General features: G+C 41.8%; 4 protein-coding genes across 5 annotated transcripts; 2 read left to right on the top strand and 2 right to left on the bottom strand.

The window, feature by feature from the left end:
* Window positions 1-162: 162 nt before the first annotated feature.
* LOC127603992 (cytochrome b-245 chaperone 1 homolog) lies at window positions 163-1,715 on the top strand. Its single transcript, XM_052070758.1, has 6 exons — window positions 163-317; window positions 555-642; window positions 736-777; window positions 866-1,036; window positions 1,121-1,265; window positions 1,545-1,715. Exons 2-6 carry the CDS (start codon window positions 555-557, stop codon window positions 1,690-1,692), a joined length of 594 nt encoding a protein of 197 aa, XP_051926718.1. The 5' UTR covers window positions 163-317; the 3' UTR covers window positions 1,693-1,715.
* Window positions 1,716-1,870: 155 nt separating this feature from the next.
* On the bottom strand, window positions 1,871-5,439 carry hexdc (hexosaminidase (glycosyl hydrolase family 20, catalytic domain) containing). 2 transcript variants are annotated; one of them, XM_052070738.1, is made up of 12 exons: window positions 5,293-5,439; window positions 5,074-5,188; window positions 4,885-5,000; window positions 4,706-4,793; window positions 4,463-4,627; window positions 4,209-4,392; window positions 3,917-3,988; window positions 3,598-3,796; window positions 3,363-3,524; window positions 3,173-3,280; window positions 2,705-2,794; window positions 1,871-2,630 (listed from the first exon to the last, which is right to left on the bottom strand). In XM_052070738.1, the coding sequence occupies exons 2-12, from the start codon at window positions 5,158-5,160 to the stop codon at window positions 2,459-2,461; spliced, it is 1,443 nt and encodes a 480-aa protein (XP_051926698.1). In that variant the 5' UTR covers window positions 5,161-5,188; window positions 5,293-5,439; the 3' UTR covers window positions 1,871-2,458. The 2 variants fall into 2 exon arrangements, with proteins under 2 accessions (XP_051926698.1, XP_051926697.1); XM_052070737.1 differs by having other exon boundaries at window positions 5,074-5,194; window positions 5,261-5,433.
* Window positions 5,440-5,507: 68 nt separating this feature from the next.
* uts2r2 (urotensin-2 receptor 2) lies at window positions 5,508-15,532 on the top strand. The gene is made up of 9 exons (XM_052070755.1): window positions 5,508-5,709; window positions 6,215-6,438; window positions 7,331-7,406; window positions 7,534-7,576; window positions 7,923-7,987; window positions 8,156-8,212; window positions 8,712-8,865; window positions 9,453-9,576; window positions 14,280-15,532. Exons 1-9 carry the CDS (start codon window positions 5,642-5,644, stop codon window positions 14,414-14,416), a joined length of 948 nt encoding a protein of 315 aa, XP_051926715.1. The 5' UTR covers window positions 5,508-5,641; the 3' UTR covers window positions 14,417-15,532.
* Window positions 14,009-19,399, bottom strand: LOC127603984 (urotensin-2 receptor). The gene is made up of 3 exons (XM_052070749.1): window positions 18,302-19,399; window positions 17,198-17,379; window positions 14,009-14,500 (listed from the first exon to the last, which is right to left on the bottom strand). The coding sequence occupies exons 1-2, from the start codon at window positions 19,276-19,278 to the stop codon at window positions 17,250-17,252; spliced, it is 1,107 nt and encodes a 368-aa protein (XP_051926709.1). The 5' UTR covers window positions 19,279-19,399; the 3' UTR covers window positions 14,009-14,500; window positions 17,198-17,249.
* Between the last annotated feature and the right edge of the window lie 4,986 nt (window positions 19,400-24,385).

Below are 24,385 nucleotides of genomic sequence, written 5' to 3'. Positions count from 1 at the left end.
AGTACCACATAAAAAATACTTTGTTTATAAAATATTATCCGTACACCATTACAGTATTGAAATAATGATCCCAATAAACCATGGTTTTCTAGTTTTTTATTTTCTATATTTATGAAGTTGTGTGCAATTTACTTCGTATCGCTTTTATTTTTAATTCCAGCGGAAGCGAATCCATCCAATCAGCCTACACCCCCATCCAGGAAGAAAGTGTCGGCCACAAAAACACGAGTCGAACTTCCTTATATATTCATCACCCGCAAAATCACACTTCTTTTTAAAATATTTGTAGAAAGGCCACCTATATCGATTTATATAAGGTAAGCTATCCGGCATTTTTGAGGCCGCAGCATCTTGTTGACTTACTAAAAACCTGTCTGCATGGATGTGATAGTACTGTAGTCTGCTTTTTTGCATTATGCTTACTGCATTTATGTACACGTATTGTCAGAATAACAAAGTATGTACGGTACATTGTAAAATAATGTAAAATCTGTCTTATGAATTTTAGCAACAATATACTGTATCGTGGTGAAACTCTCGTGCTCTATGTTTAGATGGGATACATGGCAGTAGAGGAGCACAGCTCTACAATGCTGCACCTGAAGAGAAGCCCTGGCATCCGTTCCTGGTCTCTTTGTATCGGTACATATTTTTCATATTTGTATGGTGATGTGAAATCAATGTTTTGTCAGTAAAAAAATAGCATAATTCTAATCATGCCTCCTTTTTCTTCAGGTATGGCATCCATTGGGTTGGCGGCTGCCTACTACAGCTCCGGTTTGCAACCTCAGTTTTACAGCATTGCCTGACAGATACAGTATTTAAATATTTGACTTATGCTTTATTTTACTTGTTTTCTACACAGATAGCATCGTGTGGAAGCTTTTCTATGTCACCGGCTGTCTATTTGTGGCCATTCAGAACATGGAAGAATGGGAGGAGGCGATGTTTGACAAAACTAACAATGTGATTCAACTCAAGACCATTAGCTTGTACGCTTTAATTCTGACGTTATGCAAAAGGGGGCAAGAGAAAGGTTAGTAACAGCAGATTAGTTATCCACTTGGGAGTGCACAAATACAAATCCAAAGTAAATATTTTTCTTTTCTCTATTTTCAAGTTGTTTTGGACTTGAGGCACCTACATGATGTCTGCGTCCAAGAAGAAAAGGTCCGATATTTGGGGAAAGGCTACCTCGTGATGTTGCGTCTGGCTACGGGTTTCTCCTACCCACTGACTCAGAGTGCCACAATTGGGGGGCGAAGGTAGGTCCTTACTTGAAACACTCTCATACATTATACCTCTTACATTGAACACCCGTCAGGTCATACATATTGGGTAAGAGGCGGAGTACACCCAAGAGCGGCTACTCGTCAATGACAAACAATAGACAAGTAACCTCTAAGATAAAGTGTTAGGATCTTGATTTAACACAATCAATGCAAGTATGTTGTTGTTATGATAAACAATTGTGTAAAGTTGCATCAAAGTACGAGAAGATCTAATTTAATGCTCTACTCTTTTCCCTATGTGATACTCATCAGCGACGTGGAGGCTATCGCTGCATTGCTCAAGCGCTTTTTGGGATTGGAGGAGCGGCGAGAGCAGAGAGAAATGACCGCACACGCAGAAGAGGTATCTGATTTTTTAGATGACAGCAGTGATTCCGAGGGTGAAGAAGAAAAACGTTGATTTCTACATGACATCCTTTTTTTTTTTAGATTACATTTTGGGATGGTGCCACTGCTAAAGCGCAATAGTGGCTGGGATTAGTAATATTCTTTCATGGCATGGTGTGCCCAGTTACAAATCTTATGGACATGCATGGGTTTTTTTCAATATGCAGAATTTCAGTCGGGGGCTTTTCGGGAAAAAAATATTTTACCGTATTGTAGTTTGGAAATATGCCGACTTTTTTCACCTTTTCATTCAGAAACGGTGTAATGATCCAATTACGATAAGAAAGTACCCCAAATTACCGATTTACTGTGCCTTCCTACTGAACACTGGTATGCATCATGAAACTGAAAGGGCTCTTTGCAGTTTATTGGACCACACACATTTTGGTTGTTTGCACACAGAGACACACACCTGTCAATCAGGATGACTTCTTATACGAGTAGTAGTCGCCAAAAGTAAATTGAAATTTGAATTTAGCCTGACTGCGGCTGGTCTTTAGTGAACCAAAGATGTTGTGTATTTTTGTCCACCAGTTTATTCTGAATCAGGATGGGATTGAAATCCAAACAAGTTACTTACGGCCACTTGAAAATCTTTATATTTTTTTTTCTACTATTGGATTAGATTTGTGTTAACATTTTTTATATTTACGCTTTGTGGACTTGTGTTTTGTATTTAAAAAAAACAACAACAAAAAACAACTGTGCTTGTATATTGTCGTTATTAAAATGTACATCATGTACAAAAAAAAAAACCAGCCATCGGACAGAAAATAATTTTATGGAACTATCTCTGTTGCGCATGCGGCGATTTCATCTAAAATCCTCCAAAGCGGAGCCGTCACTGGGCTGACGTGTTCATCTATCCATTCTTGAGCTGTGGAATCTGGATAAAGATGACGCATCTCCTCTCTTACAACATCCGCCTTCTGTTGCAACAGAGCCAAATACCTTTAGGAGTCAAAATCAAACACGATTAGTGATCGGAACACATTTCAAACGTGTAACGTGACACGTTTGCTCACATGGATGCTTGACTCTGAATCTGCCCGGTGATGAAAGGGTTTGCCATCCTTCTTGATCTGTGGTAGGGACTGAACCAGCCGCGTACGTATCTGGGGTTACATACAGACTTCAGTTGTCTCTTGATTCAAGTAAAGATTTGTTAAATTACGACATTGATGGTTTCTAGAAAAGCACACGGGAAAAGCAAATGTTAAGTTGACAAGAGTCCTTGTGCATGGCGGCTTCCATTTGACTGGGAAGATTTTTAAACCGGATTTGGTGTCGACGTACCTACAATTCTAAAGGTTAAACCGTGTAAAGAGAAAAATATTTCACAAAGAATCTGGTGAGAGATTGAATTACTGCCTTGCAGTCTTTTTGACGTTTACACTTTGAAGGCACAGAAAGTCTCGGACTTCAGAACTGTGAGGCAGACGTGTCAATCGCTCGTATCCTGCGCCGCCCACGTCCCTTCCCAATCAACTCACATGTTATTTTCGAAAGACCTTATATCCTCATTGCATAAAATCGAATCCAGTTCCACAATCGACTCCGCTAGTTTCCTTCCTGGGAACAGGGTGGCATTATCCAATGCACTAAAAACACAACATGAGACCAAAAGTGAAATCGCAATCGACATAAATGCATTTGATGAGAAACAAAAATTCGAGGCCTCACCTTGCCATGGTCTCTACCTCCACGGAGGAGACACCCAACATTTCAGACACTTTGTTTTTAGCCTCGGGACTAAACTGGCCATGGATGAGTGTTTGGAGACATGCCGCGAGTGACGGAAGACCCACAGGCATGAGCTCACACAACACCGAGAAGTGGTCATACCTGACATTCAGAAAACACGAGTGCATTTTTGTGCCGTGAGGTCCTACTGCCATAAATGTCATGTGTGTCTCACCTTTGCCAGCCTGTGATGGCAATACCCCTAATGTTTAAGCCGGGGGACACAGATCCAACCACTTTTAACCATTGCAAATGGTTATCGACATGTCTCTGTGTGCTGGGTACGTTGGTGTAAACACTGGTGGAACCTTTGAAGGAACTGGCTGCCCACATGTCTTGCATACCGGCACTGTAGTACTTCTCCAGTAACGATACTAATCAAGAAAATTGTAGATCCATCATTGAGAAAGAAACATCATGTTCTGAAGGACTAAAAAAATTAATCACAAGAGCAATATTGTTGAGATATAAAATAGCAAGATTACAATTCATACCCGTTTTGTCCACATCCAGATTTGGGGTGTAATCCCACAGCATTGGTTGGACTAGTCCGACAATGCCACTAGCTGTATCGAGGATAGCAAAAAACAGATTGAGATTTGTGAAACATTCTTTTTTTTTCCTACTTTAAGATTTGATACAATAAATATATACTCTAGGTGATTTTTTTCTTCACTCAAGTAGTGAGAAGGAAAAATCACTGTAAAGATACTTAATAATATTCTGGCATTATGATTTTTTTATAAGTAAAAGAATGTCAACATGCAGGTGCAAATTCCTACTAACCTTTCAACGTGTCCTTACTCATACCCCTCATCATATCATCCCACATGATGATGCTCATATGAGGCCATTCTTTCTTGATGGATTTTACAACGGATGCAACGTGATTTAAGAAAAGTTGTTCCACGGTGCATCCAGATGAAGCCAACCACAGTTTTGACAGCTCCCCCTCACCCAACATGTACACCTTAAATTAAAGGTATGACCATGAGATCATTGACAAAAACGAAGAACAAGTGACGTGTTGTTTACATTACCTCGTCCGCACCGATATGTAGTGTGTTTAGATCTGGATGCAGCTCCACCACCTGCCTCAGCATCTCCATCACAAGCTTACATCCTTCTTCCTTATGGGGATTGAGGGTGCCCACGCAGTTTGACACTTCTCTCAGGCTCCACATGGGCCGATGCTTCAACACAAACTACCGCATGGAGAAAAACATGGACTCTGAAGCAAATTATGTACAATCCGTATTACAACAATACAATGTCAGCCATACCTCCAAATGGCCAAAGGTCTGCACAAGTGGTATGATCTCCATGTCCTTAGATTTGGCAACTTTCTGTATGGCTAATATCTGATCACGGCTAAAAAGACAGCGAGCCAACCACAGTAATACTGAGGAAATTTTCAAGTAAAATACATTCAGATCAAAAAATTTGATTCATCCAGTCGAACCTGTATGCAGGTTGTGATGTGGCCTGCAGTAGCTTCAGCTCTCCCTCATATGGAAACATATCCTCATATTCCACGAGCAGGCCATCGGCACCCAGCCGAGAGAAGCATTCTATCAACTGCAGGATGAGATGAAAGGGCAAATCTAATAACGGTGTTACACAGAGCACATTATCGCATGGGGTATATTACCTGGTAAATGTATTCCACTTTCGGAGGGGCACCTTTCAGATCCAAGTGAATAACTTTCTTCCCGTTCAGCCATGGTGGATTATTCATGCTGATTCGTGCAGCGATGTTGGTACTACTGTATCTATTTAAAAACAACAACATCAACTGAAGGTTTGGTGTTTTGTAGCGTTTGTGAATGATCACTTACCAGAGCGATTGCTAAAGTATGCTAGTCTGGACAAATCACCTTAAGCTCCGTAGTACGCACGTAAGCAGGGATAAGTATGTCAAGTTTTACTGTTAGACACAGCATATCTGATAAAGAACTATAAACTGTATTGAGTTGCAACACATCCGCATGAATCTGTGACGCGCATTTCATCCGGGCCACGCATTGTCCAATGAAACAGTCGCTTTCTCTTTATTCTGGCCAATCATGATGTCGAACACGTGCTAACCCGGAAATAAATAAAAAATATATTTGGTTGCTCGTGGCGCGGTCTGTTGTGTGTAATATAGTTTAGCAGACAACGACTATAAGCGTGTATGACTGCGTTTTGAGAAAGCTGCACGGCAGGCGAGGATTTTAATGGCGCCGGTACGACAGCGAAATGCGAAAGGCTTGAATTCAACAGAGATCGGGAGGAAAATCAAAAGGTGAGCCAGTCAATTGATTTCGGCATGAGTAAACGGTGAAAGAGACTTCTTTCCAGACGAAGTCTGAAACGTAAACACCGAGTTGAATGACCTCGTAATGTCCAGTGTAACTTTTTTTATTTTAAAAAAGTCAATTACGCACAAGAGACGTTTTAACACACCTTGTCATGCTGACTGATGAACGATACACGGCTCTGATATTTTAAAACGTATTCTCGTTGCTTTTTTAGGTAGCAAATACAGTATTAAAATCTAAAATGTTTCCCCCTCATAAAATGCCTCGTTCGATTACTTAAAAGAGTACAATGTAACAATTTTACAATAAATGCAAAATATGACGGTATTTTGTATCAACATTGATACAAAATACCGTCATATTTGTATCAACATTGATACAAAATATCACACACAAAAGGTGAATTCCAAATTGGACATTAAATGTTTAAAGTTTAAAAACCGTTACTTCAATGGCTTTATGTCTGATTTCTGATTCCCCCTTCATCAGGGGTAATGCACTGCGGCAGGGCACAGCCTGGTGGACTTCCAGAGCGTTAACCACTGTGTTGCTGGTTATCCTATGTATGTGTGGGTCAGCTACTTGGCTTTATGTCACTTTGGATCGTGACATAACAGAAACATTGGTCAGCCAGCATGAAAACGTGTCTCCCGAGCCCAGAGTCTACTTCATTCAGTGCTCAGAAGACTATGAGAACTACAAACGCTACCCAGGTGAGGCTTTCGCTTTGACATCACTGGAGCACTGTGAGCCAGGACTGGAATGGAATGAAGTTAAACTGATTACGACTCTGACATTTGAATTGCACTTTGTAAAAATATGTGATTGTCCAATGCCTTACCCATCCAAGCACAAACTAAATAACACAACAAACAGCGACGTGTCGCTGCAGACACGAATCGAATAGCCTTTTGCCAAGACGATATGTGCCAAAATGGCCTGTGTTTTCTGACAACAGCCTAAGAATAAAAATAAAACAAGATCATTTTGGGAATGCTGTTGAATCATTTGTCCACTAGAGGGCAGCAGCTTTCTTAAAGTGACAACCATTGACTTTCCCCGCAGTACTGATGTCGCCCTACCTTGGTTCGATGGTCTATGTCCGAAGTATGATTAACAAATGTTTTAAAAAAAGCCACCAACTGTCTTTCACACTCTGTCTAATTTTGCAGCTGTTTCACTTGGACACCTGCTCTGGTGTTGTCATTGACTTACCAGGAGATGTCTTCTCACCTTGGCTTCGCCCCGTTCCAAAATTAACCTTGAATAACTGGAACGCAAAACTCCCACTTAAGCCTCCTCCGCCTCCCTCATGTGCAGCATTGGTATTATAATTTTATGAATGACATGTTTTCCTGCACCTCATGCGTCTGCTGGTCATTCTAAGAGGAGTCAACCCTCAGTGACATCAACTATGAAATATAAGATGCCTTTTGGTGCAAAATATTTGACTTTCTGAATTATTTGTTGGTGCCTGCTGCACTTTTGTATCCATAGCAAGCCAAGGTTTTCTTTTCTGTCCATCAGTTTTTGTGGGAGATTTATAGCACGTCATTAAGCTCCAATTATTTTCCACTTCCTCTTTGTGTTTTTCTCCTCGATCAGGATGCACCCCTCAGAAGTGCGGGCGTGCTGTCGCGGACGGCGTGGTCACCCGGGAGGAAGCTCAGGTCCTCAAGAGGTGAATACCGTCAGAGAAAACAATCTGTCTGGCTTCTTTTTCTCAAGTTGTTTTTATTTTTCTTGCCATTTACTTTCGCTTCCTTGATGGGGCAAGTGAATCACTTTTATGACTGTCTTTGACTCAGGCTGGCTGAGAGGGGTCTTCAGCTGGCTGGATCCGAGGGAGGCGTGAGTATATTGCCCAATAAAGCTCGGATAAACTTTAATTATTGCGCAGTCGACACTCTATTAATTTTTTTTAATGTGTCTCTCATCGCTTGAATGATTTTCTCAGAAGACATTTTGAAATTGCACGTAACCCGCTTGCAGAATACGATTTGACCCAAGTCTGTCCATTCAAGTTTTTCTTTGCCGTTTTCGCGACATTCAGCATTTCTGGATTATTTCCAAAGTCCACCAAAGTCTTTATGGAGTTGACATTAAGTGGTAAAGGGCAGAGGAGACAATTTTTGACTGTGCCATGCATCTGCTGAAAATTTCCAGTGCTCACTGTTGTTTGGTTTTGACTTTTCAGGCGTCTATCTTGGACCTGCACTCGGGAGCGTTGTCAATGGGGCCACAGTTTGTCAACATTTACAGGTGGGGACACTCTTGCTGTCGTAAGATTCTGTTGCTAGTGGGGTTTTTTTCCCCCTTGTATTACGCTGCTGGAACGTCTTGCGAAATATGTAACGTTTACCAAGGGTGGGGTTTTTTTTCTCCATGTATTTATCAATTTTGCTCATATGCTATTCCCTTTGATTCCAGATATTTTGGGGAACAGATCCAAGACGTGTTCACACAAGAGGATTTCCTACTTTACAGGTTGAAACATTCAGCCGTCATTTGAAAGAAAGCGGTCTTTTGTTTGACCGCGACACTGGCTAATTTATTATAGTTTAATCAGTTCATCAAGTCGACGTGAATAATTCCTTTGACAAAGGCGAGCACAACGAATGTCGGCAAGCAGAAAGAAAAAGAACTAATTGATCGTCTTACAGGTTGAATTTCCAGTGTTCAAGCTGTGAGCAACATTAGAACATAGCCTCACTTCACCACTCCCCCACCCTCGCCCCCCTTTCGTCCCGTTGCCATGAGACGTTGGTGTCATGGCTTATTCACGCTGGAACGTTGCAAACACTAATTGTAACGAGTTTGATGTATTTTTGGGGAACGTATCACTCAGTTTAAATTACAGGAGAGGTGATAAACTTATCAGACTATAAGCGTTATTACTTCTCATGAAGCCTTTACATGCTAAACTGTAGACACCAAGCTTTGCCCGCGCCGCCTTAACATATGTCATCTTTATTTTCATCCTCAGAGATGTTCGCAAGCGAATCCAAACAGTTATTGCAGAGACGTTTGGGTTAGACCAAACCCTGATGTACCTCACCAAGCCCACCTTCTTCTCCAGGATCAACTCAACAATAGCAAAGACCCAACATGACGAGTACTGGCACCCGCACATTGATAAGGTATTTCTCGATCGATCATTTAGACATTCCTTATGACCCGCAAGCACACTTGCTAGAGGAGTTGCCCCCCCCCCCCCCCATCCCCACTTCCTCTGCTATCATAAACCGGACTGTGCCCCGCTATTTATAGACCTGATTCTAATTTGTCAAATTTATTTCCCAGAACAAATACCTTTGCAATTACTTCTCAAAGCTGCGCAGGTTCACTTACTTTATGTATTAAAAAAACTCAACTAAACAATAAAGTAAACTAAACAATAAAGTACCATACTATGAAGAACATTTTTTTTTTAACTAGACAGTTCTGATTCATGGTAGTATTGGCTCCCCCCCACCCTCGTGAAAATGTTAATGGACTTTGACATTTCTGATAGCAAATTTCCTTTTGTGTCACCGCACAAATTGTATTTTGACAGAATTCAAATCTGCACTTGGTACCGAGCAATAAAAGATAAACAGTAACGTGAAACTCGGTTAATCGCGCCTGTCCAGGGCTCCAGACGGCCCCTATATTGCGGTATTTTGCTCCTAATTGTTCAGATTGTGTAACTAATTTGTTTTCACCCCCCCCCCCCCCCCCTTTCCAGGTCACCTATGGCTCATTTGACTACACATCCCTCCTGTACCTTTCTGACTATGGCTCAGACTTCAATGGAGGACGATTTGTCTTCATGGACCAAAATGGCAATAAGACAGTGGAACCAAAGGCGGGTAAATATCACGTCTGCATGACATTATTTACTTTTCAGAATTAACGGGGGGGAAAAAAAAGAATCCACTATGCACCCAAGCCCTAACCACTTCTTTTGAGTTTCTGGAGTCCACTTCAACCCCCTTGAAATATATCCGGTTTACTTTCATCATGAATGAATTAGTGATAAAAGGTTTTTCACACTGTTCGGGTAACGTCGGAGTCCATTTCCAAACTAGAGCCCCCCCTTTGAAAAAGTTTTCCGAAAATGTCACCTTGCCACGGGTATGGCCCCATCAATTGTACCAATAGCTATGAGTTAATTTCAACCCGGTCTATTTATTTCTTCTCCCCTCCATTGTCGTTTGAAAGCTTTACTGCTCATTCCCTCCGGGAAGGATAACGTGTCTGAAGGTAGCTTTTTTTTGTATCAAGCAACACTTGAGACATCAGCGCTACCCGGAGGAATTGTCTCTTTCCCGGTCCATCATTTGATCCCCTTGAAGCCGGTCTTCATTGGCTATAAAACCAAACTGTGGTTCACCAGGTTTTACGTTTGAATCGCTTGATTGAGTGAATAAAGTTGAAAAGGTACCCTTCATGCTTCGAAGATTAGAAACGGGAGCTGTGTGCATCTTTGGGCAGCAGGTCAAGAGTAAAAAGCATCTATGAGTAAGGATGAATGAAGCACGCAAGTGGTGCTTGACAAACGCACATGAAAGTTTTACTCGCTCAAATTGTTATTTAAGACGGTTGCCTCTGCGGTGGAAAGTGTTACAAATTCCTCATTTTGAGTCTTACAAATCAAATGTTTAATGGTACCTCGATGTCATAAATTCTTTTTTTTTTTTTGCCAAAATATTTCCCGGACCTCCTCGGTTTCAGAATATGTGGCCCTAAAGTGTCCCCCCCCCTCAAAAAAAAAACCCAAAAGGGATTCTTTGGAGAGAATGAGTCAATTTTTGAGCATGCTAAAGGAGACATTTTGTTGCTCGTTTCCCAAATTGAAGAATTATGATGACATGACACTGTCGTAACTTTCATCAATGAGGTGAGAATACTAAAAAAAGAACTAGGACACGCCAATCCCAAACCTTGCGACACATACTTGGTGTAGAACAGGAGAGATAGTTCATACAAACAAACAAACAAACAAAAAAAAAAAAGACTCCCGTCTCTTTAAAAATCCTCTTGCCTGCTTTTGATTTCTCCGCAGAGTTAAACAAACGAAAGAAGTTGTCAAATAATCCAGTGCCTTTTGTCTGACGCTTTTATTTCGAGACATCACAAAACGCCTCCCGCACATTAAGCATCGGGAGCCTAGCTCTTCATTTATCACCCCCCCGCCCCTAAATCACAACTTCACCTCATTGATGATGCTTCGCGGTCGACCGTCATGTTGCTTTGACTTTGCAGGAGGTTGATTCGAACGGGTGATTAGTCCCCCCCCCCCCCCCAAGAGATAAATCATGTCTCTTTGGTATGACTAAGATTTAATCAAAACTCCAAGGCAACAATCAGGCTTGCGGGAGAAGGCAAAAAAAAAAAGTAAGATTAAGACTAATAATGACATGTAAGCCCCATGGGGGAAAGAAGTGCTTCGTGTTCAAGCTAACGAGTGTTGGGGGGCGGGCATGAGTTGGGTTTTTTCAAGAAAGTTTCCCAAATGGAGAGGAAATTATCCGAATGACTCGCCGTCCAACTTTGGTATGTGGGAAAATTACGGAGCCCCTGATGGGACATAGAATGGAAAAAAAACAACAAGTTTGCATTCCCTCGCAAAGATTATGAGATAACGATTTCAATGCCACATTTATTGGAATTACTTTGCAGCATGTTTTTTTTTTTTTTAACCCTGGAGAACCCACTTGGTCAAATTTGGCCCCTATAAATCCTGCTACTCAAATGCTACCCTTAAATCCCAAAGGGTCAAATTTGGCCCTCATCCTAAATTAAAGCATTAAATATTTGCATAAACATATATTTTGGTGTTCAGTGAACATATAGCAGTCATGTAATGTAAAATTCATCATTTTCCAAAGGAAAAAAAAATGGTTCTTGGGTTCTCCAGGGTTAAACAGACCATTACTTTTGGTTGTGTGTCAAATAATGACATTGAGGCAAATTTCTGACGAAGCATGATTCCAAAACCATGCAAGCATCTACATGCTTTCAGAAATGGCATCTTAACTCATTCAGTACCAGCCAATTCTGGACCAAGTCTGAAAAGACGTTTAAAAACGTCTTTGGGGGTGAATGAGTTAATAGGCATGCGAGGGGATTGCGATGGGTACATACATTGATTTGAAAATACTGAACAGCCAGTCAGTCGCTCCTGATGCCACATCATCAGTTGGTCAATAAAGAATCGGAGTGAAAAGCGCTCGGAGGACCTTGAAAATAGAATAGCCCGTTTTCCCATTTTGCTAACTGTACAATGAAATGTACACACGTGGCGGCTGCTGTGCTGCGACACGCCAGATAACAACTATGAAAGACCCCCGAGAAAAAGATCTCTCCATAGAACATCTGGGCCACCCTCACGCTGGGCCATTTCTTCCTCGAACTGCTGAGAGGAGCCATTGCATTGATTGCTTCATGTTTGTACATCGTTTCCCGTCTGCCGAGAGACGTCAACCAAAAGGCACCAATCACGGCAAAATAGCTTATCGATTGTTTCAATCGCCGACCATGTCAATTGGACTGCTCGGAGGCCAAACGCAAAGTACGGGTCAAGTGGAATAGCTTGAAGTCACTTTTTTTTCTTCCTGGCAAGTGCTTAGGTCTATTGAGTTTTTTTTTTTTAATGAAGTTAATTTTCGCATATCATTAAGTGTGAATATGCTTGCAAATGTCTCTGGTCATATATTCTGTCCTGCATCTCCCGTTACGGATAATACCAGAGGCTGGAAACTATTCTGGCTGATTCAAGGTGAAAGGTGTACACCGCATCCTCCATCAAAATGAGTGAATGGGATGCCGAGGCTAAATTGATCCCACGTGAACTGAATTGAAGGTCATCTTTGTGAACCACTACACTTCCAATGGCCCCGAACTAATATCCTTACCCAAATATTGTGGGACACTGAAGCAGCAAAGCCATTGAAGCCAAGCCAAGCCATTAAAAATTAATTTCTTCTTGCTGAGTCAACTCTCAACGCTTAAGTGGAGGCACACCTGACATCTGGGATGGGAACGTGCGATGTGATTGAATAGATTGTTATCTCTAAAACATTGTATGGGGTCCTAATTTCATTCTGGGCGCCAAAAAAAAGAAAGGGAAAAAAAAAAAGAATTGTTTCTTTCGTTTGAATTCAAGGCACATCCGAGAGAGCTGCGCGTTGGATTTGGGCTTTGCGTGCAGATCACGCAATTATTCCGGATTTTCTATAGAGTGTGCTTAAAGCCTTTGGAACGTGACATTCCAATAAACAAAGTTTGGACAGAATGTTGATATGATCCCCTTGACAATTGCTCGCCATTGTCGGCACTAATCTTCGAAACGGAATACACTGTATCTGCCAATTGTTTGTATTTATTTTTCTCACAGAGATTATTCTATTGTGGTGCTCTTTGCAGCTAATTGAGCCTCCTTTTCATCAAGCATTAAACTAATTGGCTCTCAGCGCACATTAGGCAAAATCGATATTTTTGTCACTGATTTGACACGACGCTTTCATTCATTTCGAAGAAAGTTATCCTCACTACGAATAGAATTAGGAAAATATTAATAAGCCGTACCTCGGAGTGAGTGTGCAAACAAGACAAGGACTCCAATAACTGCAATTGCCACAAACGGGTTTATTAGTTCAGATTCACCCAAAAAAGTTGCAATTCAAATCAAGCGGATGTTGTTTTAAATCTCCTAAGTCATTCGTCGCTGCACACAGAAGACAACTGCAACACTGGAAGATTTTCCTTTGTCAGGGGGGGAAAAAAATATAAGATTGACGGATAAATGGCAATAGGTCATCGACACGTTCGCTCAAGCAAAGACGTCTCCCATAAAGGATGCAAACCTGACCATGCTCATCAAAATAAAATAAAAAAAAAACAGGCAGCCATAGCAAATGAATAGCCAGCCAAGTTACTGGTAACTTTTTTTTTTTTTTAGCTGTTTGTTGCTGCCTTTTGTGTAGCTCCAGTGAAAATGCGCATGGCCTTTTTTGGAACAATAGTTACAAGGGTTGCACAGGAAGTTCAGGCAAATTCTGGATTTTTTTTTTTTGCCCCCCTCCCCCCAAAGTCAAGTTCAAAGAATTTTACAAATATATATTTTTAATGATAAACAATAATGAATTGGATGCAAAAGTCAAAATGAAGTCGTGCCAACATGGCAAAAGATTTGCGCAGACTGACGAGTCGACTTCACAATCATTCGAATGTGTTTTATCCAATCTACTTTTGTCATATATTGTGATTCATGACAAATTTTTTTGTGTGTATGCATGTGTGTGTGTTAAAAGCGTCAATCCCATCTATTTCCATCCACTTTTGATATTTTGTGAACCCGAGATTGGTCCCAATTCAAACGGCGGCGTAGCCTCTGTTCGATTTTGAATATGGTTACGAATATCCCCGCTGCATCCATTAAAAAAAAAAATCATAATAATAATAAAGCCATTAACCTAAACTGTCAAATTTAAAAATATTTTTACCCCATTGTATTTTTCTCTCTCTATCTTTCTCCCCTCCCACCCGCCCATCATTCGCCTTGCCCCAGGTCGAGTGTCTTATTTTTCCTCCGGCTCTGAGAACCTCCACCGTGTGGAGAAGGTGACTTGGGGTACCCGATACGCCATCACGGTGTCCTTTACGTGCGACCCGACACAAGCCATCGCCGACCCTGCTTTGCCTTGAGGTAGCCATGGGCGATGGGGTGGGGTGTGGGGGTAGTTGGGGGGGAGGGGGGGGGGCATCACGGTCATCCGTCTCAGTCAAGCCCTGGAGAATGCAAGCGGTGAAGAAGATGGATGAGAGGGAAGAAGAATGAATTTGTTGCAGGTCCTTTGATCTTATTGTACAGTCTGCCTTGTTAACAGGCTTTTTGAGTGTGCCACTGCAAAAAAAAAATCAATTTCCACCATCTCTACTGAGGTATTTAAATTCCTTTCATTGGACTTTTTAAAAAAAAAATCCAATTCAGATTCGTTCAGGATGTTTTGATTCTGCACACGTTTTTCCGTATCAGTCCTTGATCATTCGAGGTGAACTTCATCAAGATGCCAATCAATTGCCTCGCTATCAACAGTGTGTGTGTGTGAGAGACAGTGTGTGATTTTAATATTTAATGAAGAGCTGACAAGCAGCTACAACAAGCGACATGGGAAAACAGTACTCAGGAGAGGAAGCTCCTCTTTGCCAGGAGCACTTACGCTTTCTAGCCACGTTCCTGTCTATCATAGCTCCCTTATTGGCTCAGCTCCTGCATTAAAGCTCACTGAACTGCATCCGCACCTCGCCCTGGGATCAATGGACTAATTTACGGGCCGAATCACGATTCGCGCTCCTATGTATATTAAAATTGTAACTGTCGGATATGCATTTGCCGCGGCATATTTAAAAATGTGACGGACGAAGTGTTTTCCGATGCAGATTGTATCCAACGGCGGAAAAGTGAAGATGCCACTGAGCAAAGTCGAGTGTTTTTGTTCAAGCCAAACTTAACCGTTTAATTTTTTTTAATTACACTTTTTTAATTCCATGTCGTTGTTTGGATTGTAATGCTTTCCTTTTGTTTTTGCTGCAAGAGGTCAACGGGTTTTAAAATATTTTTACATTTTTGTGGGGAGGGTGCGGAAAACATGGACAATACTTATTGAACAATTTTTTGGGGACGTTAACCAAATAAAATATTGGAATAAGGCATCCACCGTGTACTTTTTTTGTCTTTGTTAATCAACCATGATAGTTGGCATTCATTCATTTTTGCACACTATGAAATAAAGATGATAAAATTTCGAGTTATGGAAATAAGGACTGCACATTTTCTTTCTCGCGTCTATTCGTTTGGAACAGTGAATGTCTCTCTTGTCCCTGTGACATTTATTCCTTTTAACTCATTCAGTACCAGCCAATTCTAAACCAAGTCTGAAAAGACGTTTAAAAACGTCGTTGGGAGTGAATGAGTTAAAAAGTGTTCCCTGTACGGCATCTCCTCCCAAAAGAATTCCAGGACGTTGCTTTAATTTCTATGCCGTGAGTGCTTATCTGTGCACTTGAAGGTCTTTGAAGATTCACATTTTTAAGCGACGCGCCTTTTAAGATTCAGCGGGTGTCTCTCAACCCAAGATGTTCTATTTTGTGAACCGATTCTGACAGCTTTTGCTGTTATGTGAAATTCCAAAGTGTGAAGTGACAGAATACTCGCGAAGAAAAGGATGTTTTTTTTTGTTTCCACCTCTGTGCTCCTTCATTGTACACAAAGCACTCAAGGCGTTGCAATGAATTAATTCATGAGTTTGTGCCACTTGACGTGCGCGCACTCAAAAAAAGTTCAAGTGTAACCGGGACGTTGGCTTTTGAAAATGTCATTTATCTAGTATTCGTATACAAGACGTGAAAGTGTGAATCAGACACACTGTTGCCTTGGTAACTTCCAACATCCAATTGTGTGCAAATAATCAGCAAATGCCGCTCGAACCTTTTTTTCTCCATCAACAGACCCTCCCAGAAAAGCCAAAAGCCAGTTCATTAGGTGCGACCGTCCATTTTGCGATCAAATTTGATGGGAAAAGTCGAGCACATACCTCTGCCCAGGCATTTCCTCTATTATTTCAATTTTATTCAAATTGAAATGGTGGCCTCATGAGCTCTTGTTTTTTTTAAAATTTAGATTCATTTCATGAGAAATTAAGGAACACTTTTTAAAAAATTAAATAGCCGCAATGTTAGCTACTTCCTGTTTCTATGCATGACCAGCAAATATGCTGGCGTGCAAAATTCACAGATCTAAAGTGAAGTGATAAGATTCCTCTTGAATTAACGAACCCACAAAATACTTCACCCAGGTGTGAAATTTGAAATTCGATGACTCCCGCGCGAAAACGGGCCGTTTTGTGTCCTAGCATTGTGGCGCCCGAAAGAACAGATGTCTTTTTGAGCCGATAACACGTTAATGAAGTCAACAAGGTTCTTTCATTAAAAATCAGATCAGCCCTCCATAAAACATGAGGCGCCTTGAAGCATTAGTTGATCTTTCAAAAAGAACATCTCAAATAGGATGTGTACGGGTTATTCGCTGCCGAAATAGGATGTTACATCAGCATAGCGACATGAAAGGAAAAAAAAGGGCTCAGTAAGGACAGAACAAAGCATTTTTGAACTATAACAAAGTTTTGTTCTTGTTGATCACTGAAGTATAAATAAAATAGGTGCGAAAAAAAACTGCGGACGTTTCTTGAGCATATTTCCCGACAGACCAATGACGATTCGATTGCTTTAGTGTTTTCGGCTTCACTATTTGGTAATATGATCATAATTGAACGTCACATTGAAACTCTGTCTTCTCACCTACTAAATCTTTAGGTTGCTTATTCAAAAATGGATGCTGCCATCTTGCTTGGCTGTAGGTGCGGGCTGCTAAAATATTCCACAGCAATATTGTGTGCGCTGAACCGAATTTAGGGGGTTGTCACCTACCTCTTTGCGCTTCCTGAAAAGCCTCCACTTCATTTCCAAGCGGCCCTCCGCATCACTTGAACGTTCCCATGACGAGCGTCTCAGACGTGAACTCGAACTGGTTGCTGGAGGACGCGGCCTTGCCGCACGAATACAAGCTGGGTGGCCGCCGCTTAAACGATGACGTGTACCTGTAGAAGCTCCTGTTTTTTTGGTGTTGATGATGTTAATCGTGAGACGGAAAAAAAAACAACTTTGTGAATGAAGGTGTGAATGACGTGCACACAAAACCGCAGATCTTTTCAAAATGTATTTGTTGCTTCTTGAACAACAATACAAAATACAGACTGCGGGGCACCCACAGCGGCTCCTCTTGTTGTTTGTTTAACTCATTCACTCCCAATGACGTTTTTAAACGTCTTTTCAGACTTGGTCTAGAATTGGCTGGTACTGAATGAGTTAAGAGGGAGGAAATTTCATCTGTGCTGCATGTATGCAGCACATTTGACAATAAAAGTCGTACTTGACTTGATATATAATGAATCATCAATATTTCAGAGAAAAAAATAATTCGCTGGTACTTTTTCAAATTTGACACAAACTGTGGAAAAGGAAGACATTTGAAAAAAATATATTTTCAGGAGAAAGTTATTCTTTTCCCATTTATTTCTAATTTACCAATTTCATTAACGGTAACAAAGTTGGTCTGACAACCTTAACCGGGTGTAGGGGTCGGGGGGGGGGGGCCTGGAATGGATTAATGGAATATCATTTCAATGACTAGTAAACACGTCTGCCTCACAGTGCATAGGGTCCGGGTTCAATTCCAGGGTTACTTTGTGGAGTTAGCATGTTCTCCCCATGCCTGCGCGGGTTTTCTCCGGGTACTCCGGTTTCCTCTCACATTCTAAAAACATGCACGATAGGTTAATTGGATACTCTTAAGGTGTTTTGAGTGTAAAAGGCCGGTTGTCTGTGAGTGCCCTGCAATTGGCCGGCAACACCGACAGCCTGCATAAGCTCCAGCGCACCCGCAATCCGGGTATGGATAAGCGCTTTGGATAATGAATGGACGAACGGATCGGCCGATGTGGAATTTGAATGAATGAGTCTTGCCGTACGTACTTGTGTCTGTTCTTCAGGTACTCCCTGTAGTTCTTGGTGAGGAGCGTGTAGAGGAACGGGTTAATGCAACTGTTGCTGTAGGTGAGACTGGCCACCAGGTAGTTGATGCAGGTGTGCGTCCTGGAGGCCAGGCTCAGCGGCTTGCTGTGGTACAACGGCAGCAGCTGCCAGATCCAAAAGGGCAGGAAACACGCCCAGAACACCAAGACGATGGTGAAGATCATCAGGAGAACCTTTTGTTTCGGCGAGCGCTTCCCGCCTTTGCTGATGACCGAGTTGCGCTGGGACTCTAAATAGGTGCGCGCGAGCTTGACATACAGGTAACCGATAATGAGACCCGGTGCCATGATGCTGGTACCGAACAGAACCGTCACGTAGACTTTGTAGGCGAGGGGCGCCCATGTGGGCGCGCACATCCTCTTCACGCTCCCGTCCGGCGATTTGACGCTGGTCTGGGCCACCATGACCATCATGGGTACGGTGAGGAGCGAGGAGAGAAGCCACACGCCCCACGCCAGAGCCTTGCGATAACTCTTGGAGCGGCGCGCAGTGTCCAGCGGTTTAGTGACGGCCAGGTAGCGCTCGGAGCACATGACGGTGAGGGTGAAGATGCTGGCGTGCATGGTGAGGAGGTCGAGGCTGAGCAGGACGCGGCAGCCCACGTCGCCGAAGTACCAGTCCTTCAAAAAGTAAGTGGACACCACGAACGGGATCGTGGACAGGTAGAGCAAGTCCGCCAGAGCCAGGTTGATGATGGAGATGTACATGGACGTTGCGAAGCGGATGGAGTGACACATCACCACTAACGTGTACACGTTGCCGGACACCCCGACAACGTACACGACGGACAGGAGGGTCCCAAAAGTAGAGGTGATGACGAGTTCCTCGTCGGCTGTCGGCGGAGCTGAATTGAAAAAAGACTTATTAGTCATCCTCTCCTTTTTCTCCACCCACCTTACTTTGAATTTCCTTTTCATCAATAAACGCTCCCTTCCCGCGCGCCTCGATCGCAGAAGTTTTTTTTTGGGGGGGTGGGGGAGGAAAGATGCTCCCGTTGATACAGACTGTGTCGGCGATCAGCCCTGTGAGACCGCGAGCAGCTTTGGCACACTGCAGTTTTGCTCTTGACGTCATCGCCGTAACAATCTCCACTCGTCGGCCACAACATTAGGTACACGTGCACAATCAAATGGGATCCTGCACAAAAACTGGAATAAACCGTTAAACCTTGATCGGTTCGACTCCAAATAAAAGTGAATCCATACACATTCTCGAGTTATTATCTAGTTAAGGCAAAAAAATAAAATCTTGATGAGCAAACATTTTATAGCGTGGTAAGGTTTGAGCGCACCGTGACGGTGCATTCATATGTGTGTCGGAATTTAGAATCTTAACACTAAAATGTCAAAGTTGCGTGCTCGCAGTGTTTGTCAGCCCTTGAAATACAAAGTAAAATGTGTATCTATGGTGTTTACGTGATTAAAAGTTCATCAATTCTACGTTTGGCTTGTGAGAAATGAAATGGTAAAATAACGACTTTTTTGTGTGACGTAAACGCATCATCATTTTGAGCACCACAAGATATGAACGCCGCCCGGGGCGTTCATGTCTGTCCCAATGGAAGACAAACATTTCTCGTTTTATCAGTTTATGTCGCCTTACGTGTCGAAAGTCGAGAGAACGAATCGTGGTCACTGAAGAAACTGAGGGGGATGCACACCCAACCCCTGTGCAACTGGTGAGTTTGAAATCCTCCCCCTGAAATTGTTTGTTTAGTGCTATTTGTTGCAACTGCAGCTTGACAAACACATAAGAGGGGAAAACAGCACCACTACTATAACATTACATAGGAATCACATTCATCTATGTAAAGGAAAGGGTCATTCTTTGAGGAACAATTAAGACAATACCGAAGACGACAGGCCAGGTGCGGTTTGTGGTCAAACCCCTGTTAAAAGTAAGTCAGTAAACAACATTAAAAGTGCATCTTTTTTTTTTTTTTTTTGAATCCCCATAACAAAGTTTAGATGTTTGAAGTTGTCCATGGTATTTCTAGCTAGCAGACACTGTCTTGCCCCAAGTTCCAGCTGAAGATAAACTGCACCAAACAACAACATCATGCTTCACTGTATATCATTTGGTGTTTGCGCCCCGCCCCCCCAAAAATAAATTTGACCAAAAAGTTTAGCCGTGGTTTCATCGGTCCTGTTTTTCCTCACGTGCATTCTGGGCATTTCAAGTGTTGTTTTTGCAAAATGCAGCCGTTCTCAGTTGTCTTTGGTGTTAAGGTCATTTTCATCTTCATTTGGATGATTTTGAATCACATAAGAAATCTTCCCACTGGTCTGCTGTAAATTTAGGACACTATGGTTGTAAAAAAAAAAAAAAAATTCTCCAATGCACATGCCCCAGCTCAGCAAAAATTTTTTTTATCCATTCATCATTGTTAATCATTTTCTGCCAGGCATCAATAATTAATTTTCCTGCATTGTACATGAGTGCATAAACAACTCATTTCAAGTTGTTCATGTATTGCTTTAACTGTTTAAAAAAAAATCATGTTTTTTTTGTATTTACAGATTTAGGGTGATACCAAAAAAAAAGCTAACGAGATATTTTACAGATTTCGGCTACATGCAATCTTCTGATAATGCCGACTTGCATCTGCTTCATCATTCTTATATGGCGAGCATACTGAGTTTTCAGCATTCTATGCTCAAAATAATATGCGTAAATATTTGCGATATCTTCGGCCTAGAGGCAGATATTTATATTTCTACTTTTTTTTTGCTCTGAAAATAATTCGTTAGGCTCTTTAATCCATTTCTAAAGTGAAAGCAGAAAAAAAAAGCTCATCTTGCGTTTCATTTTTAGCACTTCTGCCCCCCACCCCCCGGATAATGGTAACTTTGACATTGTATTTAAATCATACTTCACAGTCTTTTAATAATTTGGTGCTATTCAAGTGCGAAACGTTGTCACTTGGAAATGTGACATTAATACAGAAATATTGCATACCTCGTGCCTTCCATACCATAGGGAGTAGAGTTCAAATGACCAGGACGTGTTATACTATTTTTATGGAGATGGCCTGATACATGGACCAGTCGATCTTTTACCTAGAAAGCCTGATAAATTTAATCAAGTGGTGCACAGAGCGTGCAGGTCTAGACAATGTCAATAAAATATTACACGCATAAAGGTTTGCTTTAAAAATCACGATTGTGTCTAATTCCTGGACGTCTGTCTTTTAATGTCTGTAATCTTTAGTGTTGAAAAACTAAAATTGTATCCACCAACTTAACAAGCATAGGCATGCACCTTTCTGGAACATTTTCAAACATCAGACCTCTAAGTTGGTGTTTTGAACTTAAATTTGATGACATTGATGGCAGAAAAGGCTGACTCACACGGATATGTGGACCAGTCTTCTTTTTACGGTCCTAGAATAATGATTCCGCCACTGCGGTCAGAGCTCTTTAATGATCTGTGAAGGGCGTGATGTGCTTTACGAAGACACATACTTGTTCCTGCGGAAGTCCTGGGAGAGTTTGCTATGAATTTTTGGTGAAATGGTGCGAGAGAGCCGCACGGTCTACATGGTTGTAGTCAACGCGCAGGAGATGGGCATGTGCAAAGTGACCTTGTGGTTTATGCAAAGTTGCTCAGGGTGATCGCAGATCAGCGCTATGAAGTGGGCACTTGGAGACCACCTTCCCCCTCGTTCGTAGGTGTCCGTGTATCCAGAATTTGAATTAACAATGAGGTGCGCTTTTTTTTTTTTTTTCTTAAATATACATGGTTTTAAAATGTACATTTGCAACCAAGCTCAATTGGGAGAACTGACTCATTTAATTTAAAGCTTATCATGAAATTGCACTGGCAATTCCGATACTGTAAAGCGTTTCCGACTGCATGGTAGTCCTCACTTGGGGAAATTACTTTGACGGTGATTTTTTTTATATTTTAAGACTTGTCGCCTTTCATTTGACGAGACAATTAGTTTTCCCCCCGTAGTGATGACAGGAAAAAAAAAGCTCCGCTAATGCTCCCTCTGTAATTTTCCCTGCTTTTGAAAATTATAATGAGTTCAACAAAATCTTGATCTGTCTGCAGTTCATACTTGCACATCTGAATATGACAAATAGGAAATGGAAAGTTTAATAATGCAGGGGGACCACTTTTTGCCGATATATTCATTCCAACTATATTTAGTGAAATAGCTTTAACAAATAACTATGTACAGTATGTAGAGCAGGGGTGTCAAACTCATTTGTGGGCCACATACGGCCTCTGTAGATCAAAATAGTGTTCTCCTAGAGGCTGATCCATGAATTGCAGCTTATTAAAAATATTCATTTCATGTCTTTTAAGTAATTTTTTTGTTTGTTTGTTTATTGAACATAAAATTTTCACTTTTAAATTATCTTGCGGGCCTGATTGAAACTCGTTGGGGCCAGTTCCAGCCCGCTGGCTTTATGTTTGACACCACTGATGTAGCGTAGCCTGAATTTCATATTATTGTTTTAGTTACAGCACTTGACTAAGCAAGAAAACTTTTACAACGCATGAATCACATCGCTTGGGAGTAAAGCCTGTAAGACCGTAATTCACTTCAACATTACATCCGAAATCTCCTTTTAATAATTCTGCCTATATTTGTAAAACGTTCATACGATTTGCAGTCTGAATAAAAAACGATACAAAACAGTAGACAGACTTGGACCTGTGCGGAGATCAACTAGAACTGCAGACAATAAACCAAACAAAACCTTGTGACCGTGAACAGTGAAAAAGAGCCGACTAGAGGCGCGCAGCGCGGGCGTCACATCGACGGGCTTGACAGACTTGTGTAATTATGTCGAAGGGTAGCAAAAATATTTTTGACGAATGACAGCAGCCAATTATGGACATATTTCGCTGTCGTTAGTATGAGGGCACAAATCACCTTGCTTCAGCCTCGTGTTGAAAGTACTGGTTCGCGACCTCGAGTGATATTGATCTTTCCAAACAATAGTGGCCTTCCACTATCATAAATATTCTTGTCGAAGACTATTTTCTCGCTTGTCATTCTTCTGCAAGGTAAAGACAAAAACTATTGTGTTCTTTCCTGCAATTCTATCGGAACCTTTTAAATATTACATTTGTATTGTATGAGTTTACAAGGCAAAGGCTCTCGCTCACAAGTGGGTCTTCATGAGAGCGAGCGATACAGAAAATGGATGGCTGAAACGTTGAGGTCTCACTTGTGTAGTTTAGAGTCCCAAGTCTCTGTTGAAAGGAGCCGGCGATTCATTTTGACACAAATAGTATAAATGTTATTGTCACGGTAACTTGAGAAGTTATTACCACTGAGGGCGATGGGAATACATGGATCAATAGAGCAATAACTCTGTGTCAGCCTGCTTTATATCGCAGGAAAGAACCCCGGTGGTTTTTTTTAATGAGTTTTCTCATTTACAGGAAAGTAATAGTTTGCCTTGGTATGCTATTTCAATCTCTCTCTCAATTTTAGAGACTGAACGCCAAGCTTTCCTCGCAGCAGATTGCGCCAATATCAACAGTTGGAAAGATATTTCTTGTGTGTTCAACAGTAAGGAATGATGACTGGGTGTTCATTCATTCATTCATTCATTCATTCATCTTCCGAGCCGCTTGATCCTCACTAGGGTCGCAGGGGGTGCTGGAGCCTATCCCAGCTGTCTTCGGGCAGTAGGCGGGGGACACCCTGAATCGGTTGCCAGCCAATCGCAGGGCACACAGAAACGAACAACCATATCCACTCACACTCACACCTAGGGACAATTTAGAGCGTCCAATCAGCCTGTTTTTTTTTTTTGGAATGTGGGAGGAAACCGGAGCACCCGGAGAAAACCCACGCAGGCCCGGGGAGAACATGCAAACTCCACACAGGGAGGCCGGAGCTGGAATCGAACCCGGTACCTCTGCACTGTGAAGCCGACGTGCTAACCACTTGCCTACCGGGCCGCATGAATGGCTGTTATTGTGTTTTTTTTAACCGACGGATCGCAATGAAAACATGTCATCGCTATCATAGTGTCCAGGAACCAAAAATCTGTGCAG

The sequence above is a fragment of the Hippocampus zosterae genome, chromosome 7, assembly GCF_025434085.1.
Source record: "Hippocampus zosterae strain Florida chromosome 7, ASM2543408v3, whole genome shotgun sequence".
NCBI classification, from domain to species: Eukaryota; Metazoa; Chordata; class Actinopteri; order Syngnathiformes; family Syngnathidae; genus Hippocampus; species Hippocampus zosterae.
Note: the sequence above shows the minus strand (reverse complement) of the source record. Positions and strands in the feature narration are given on the sequence as shown.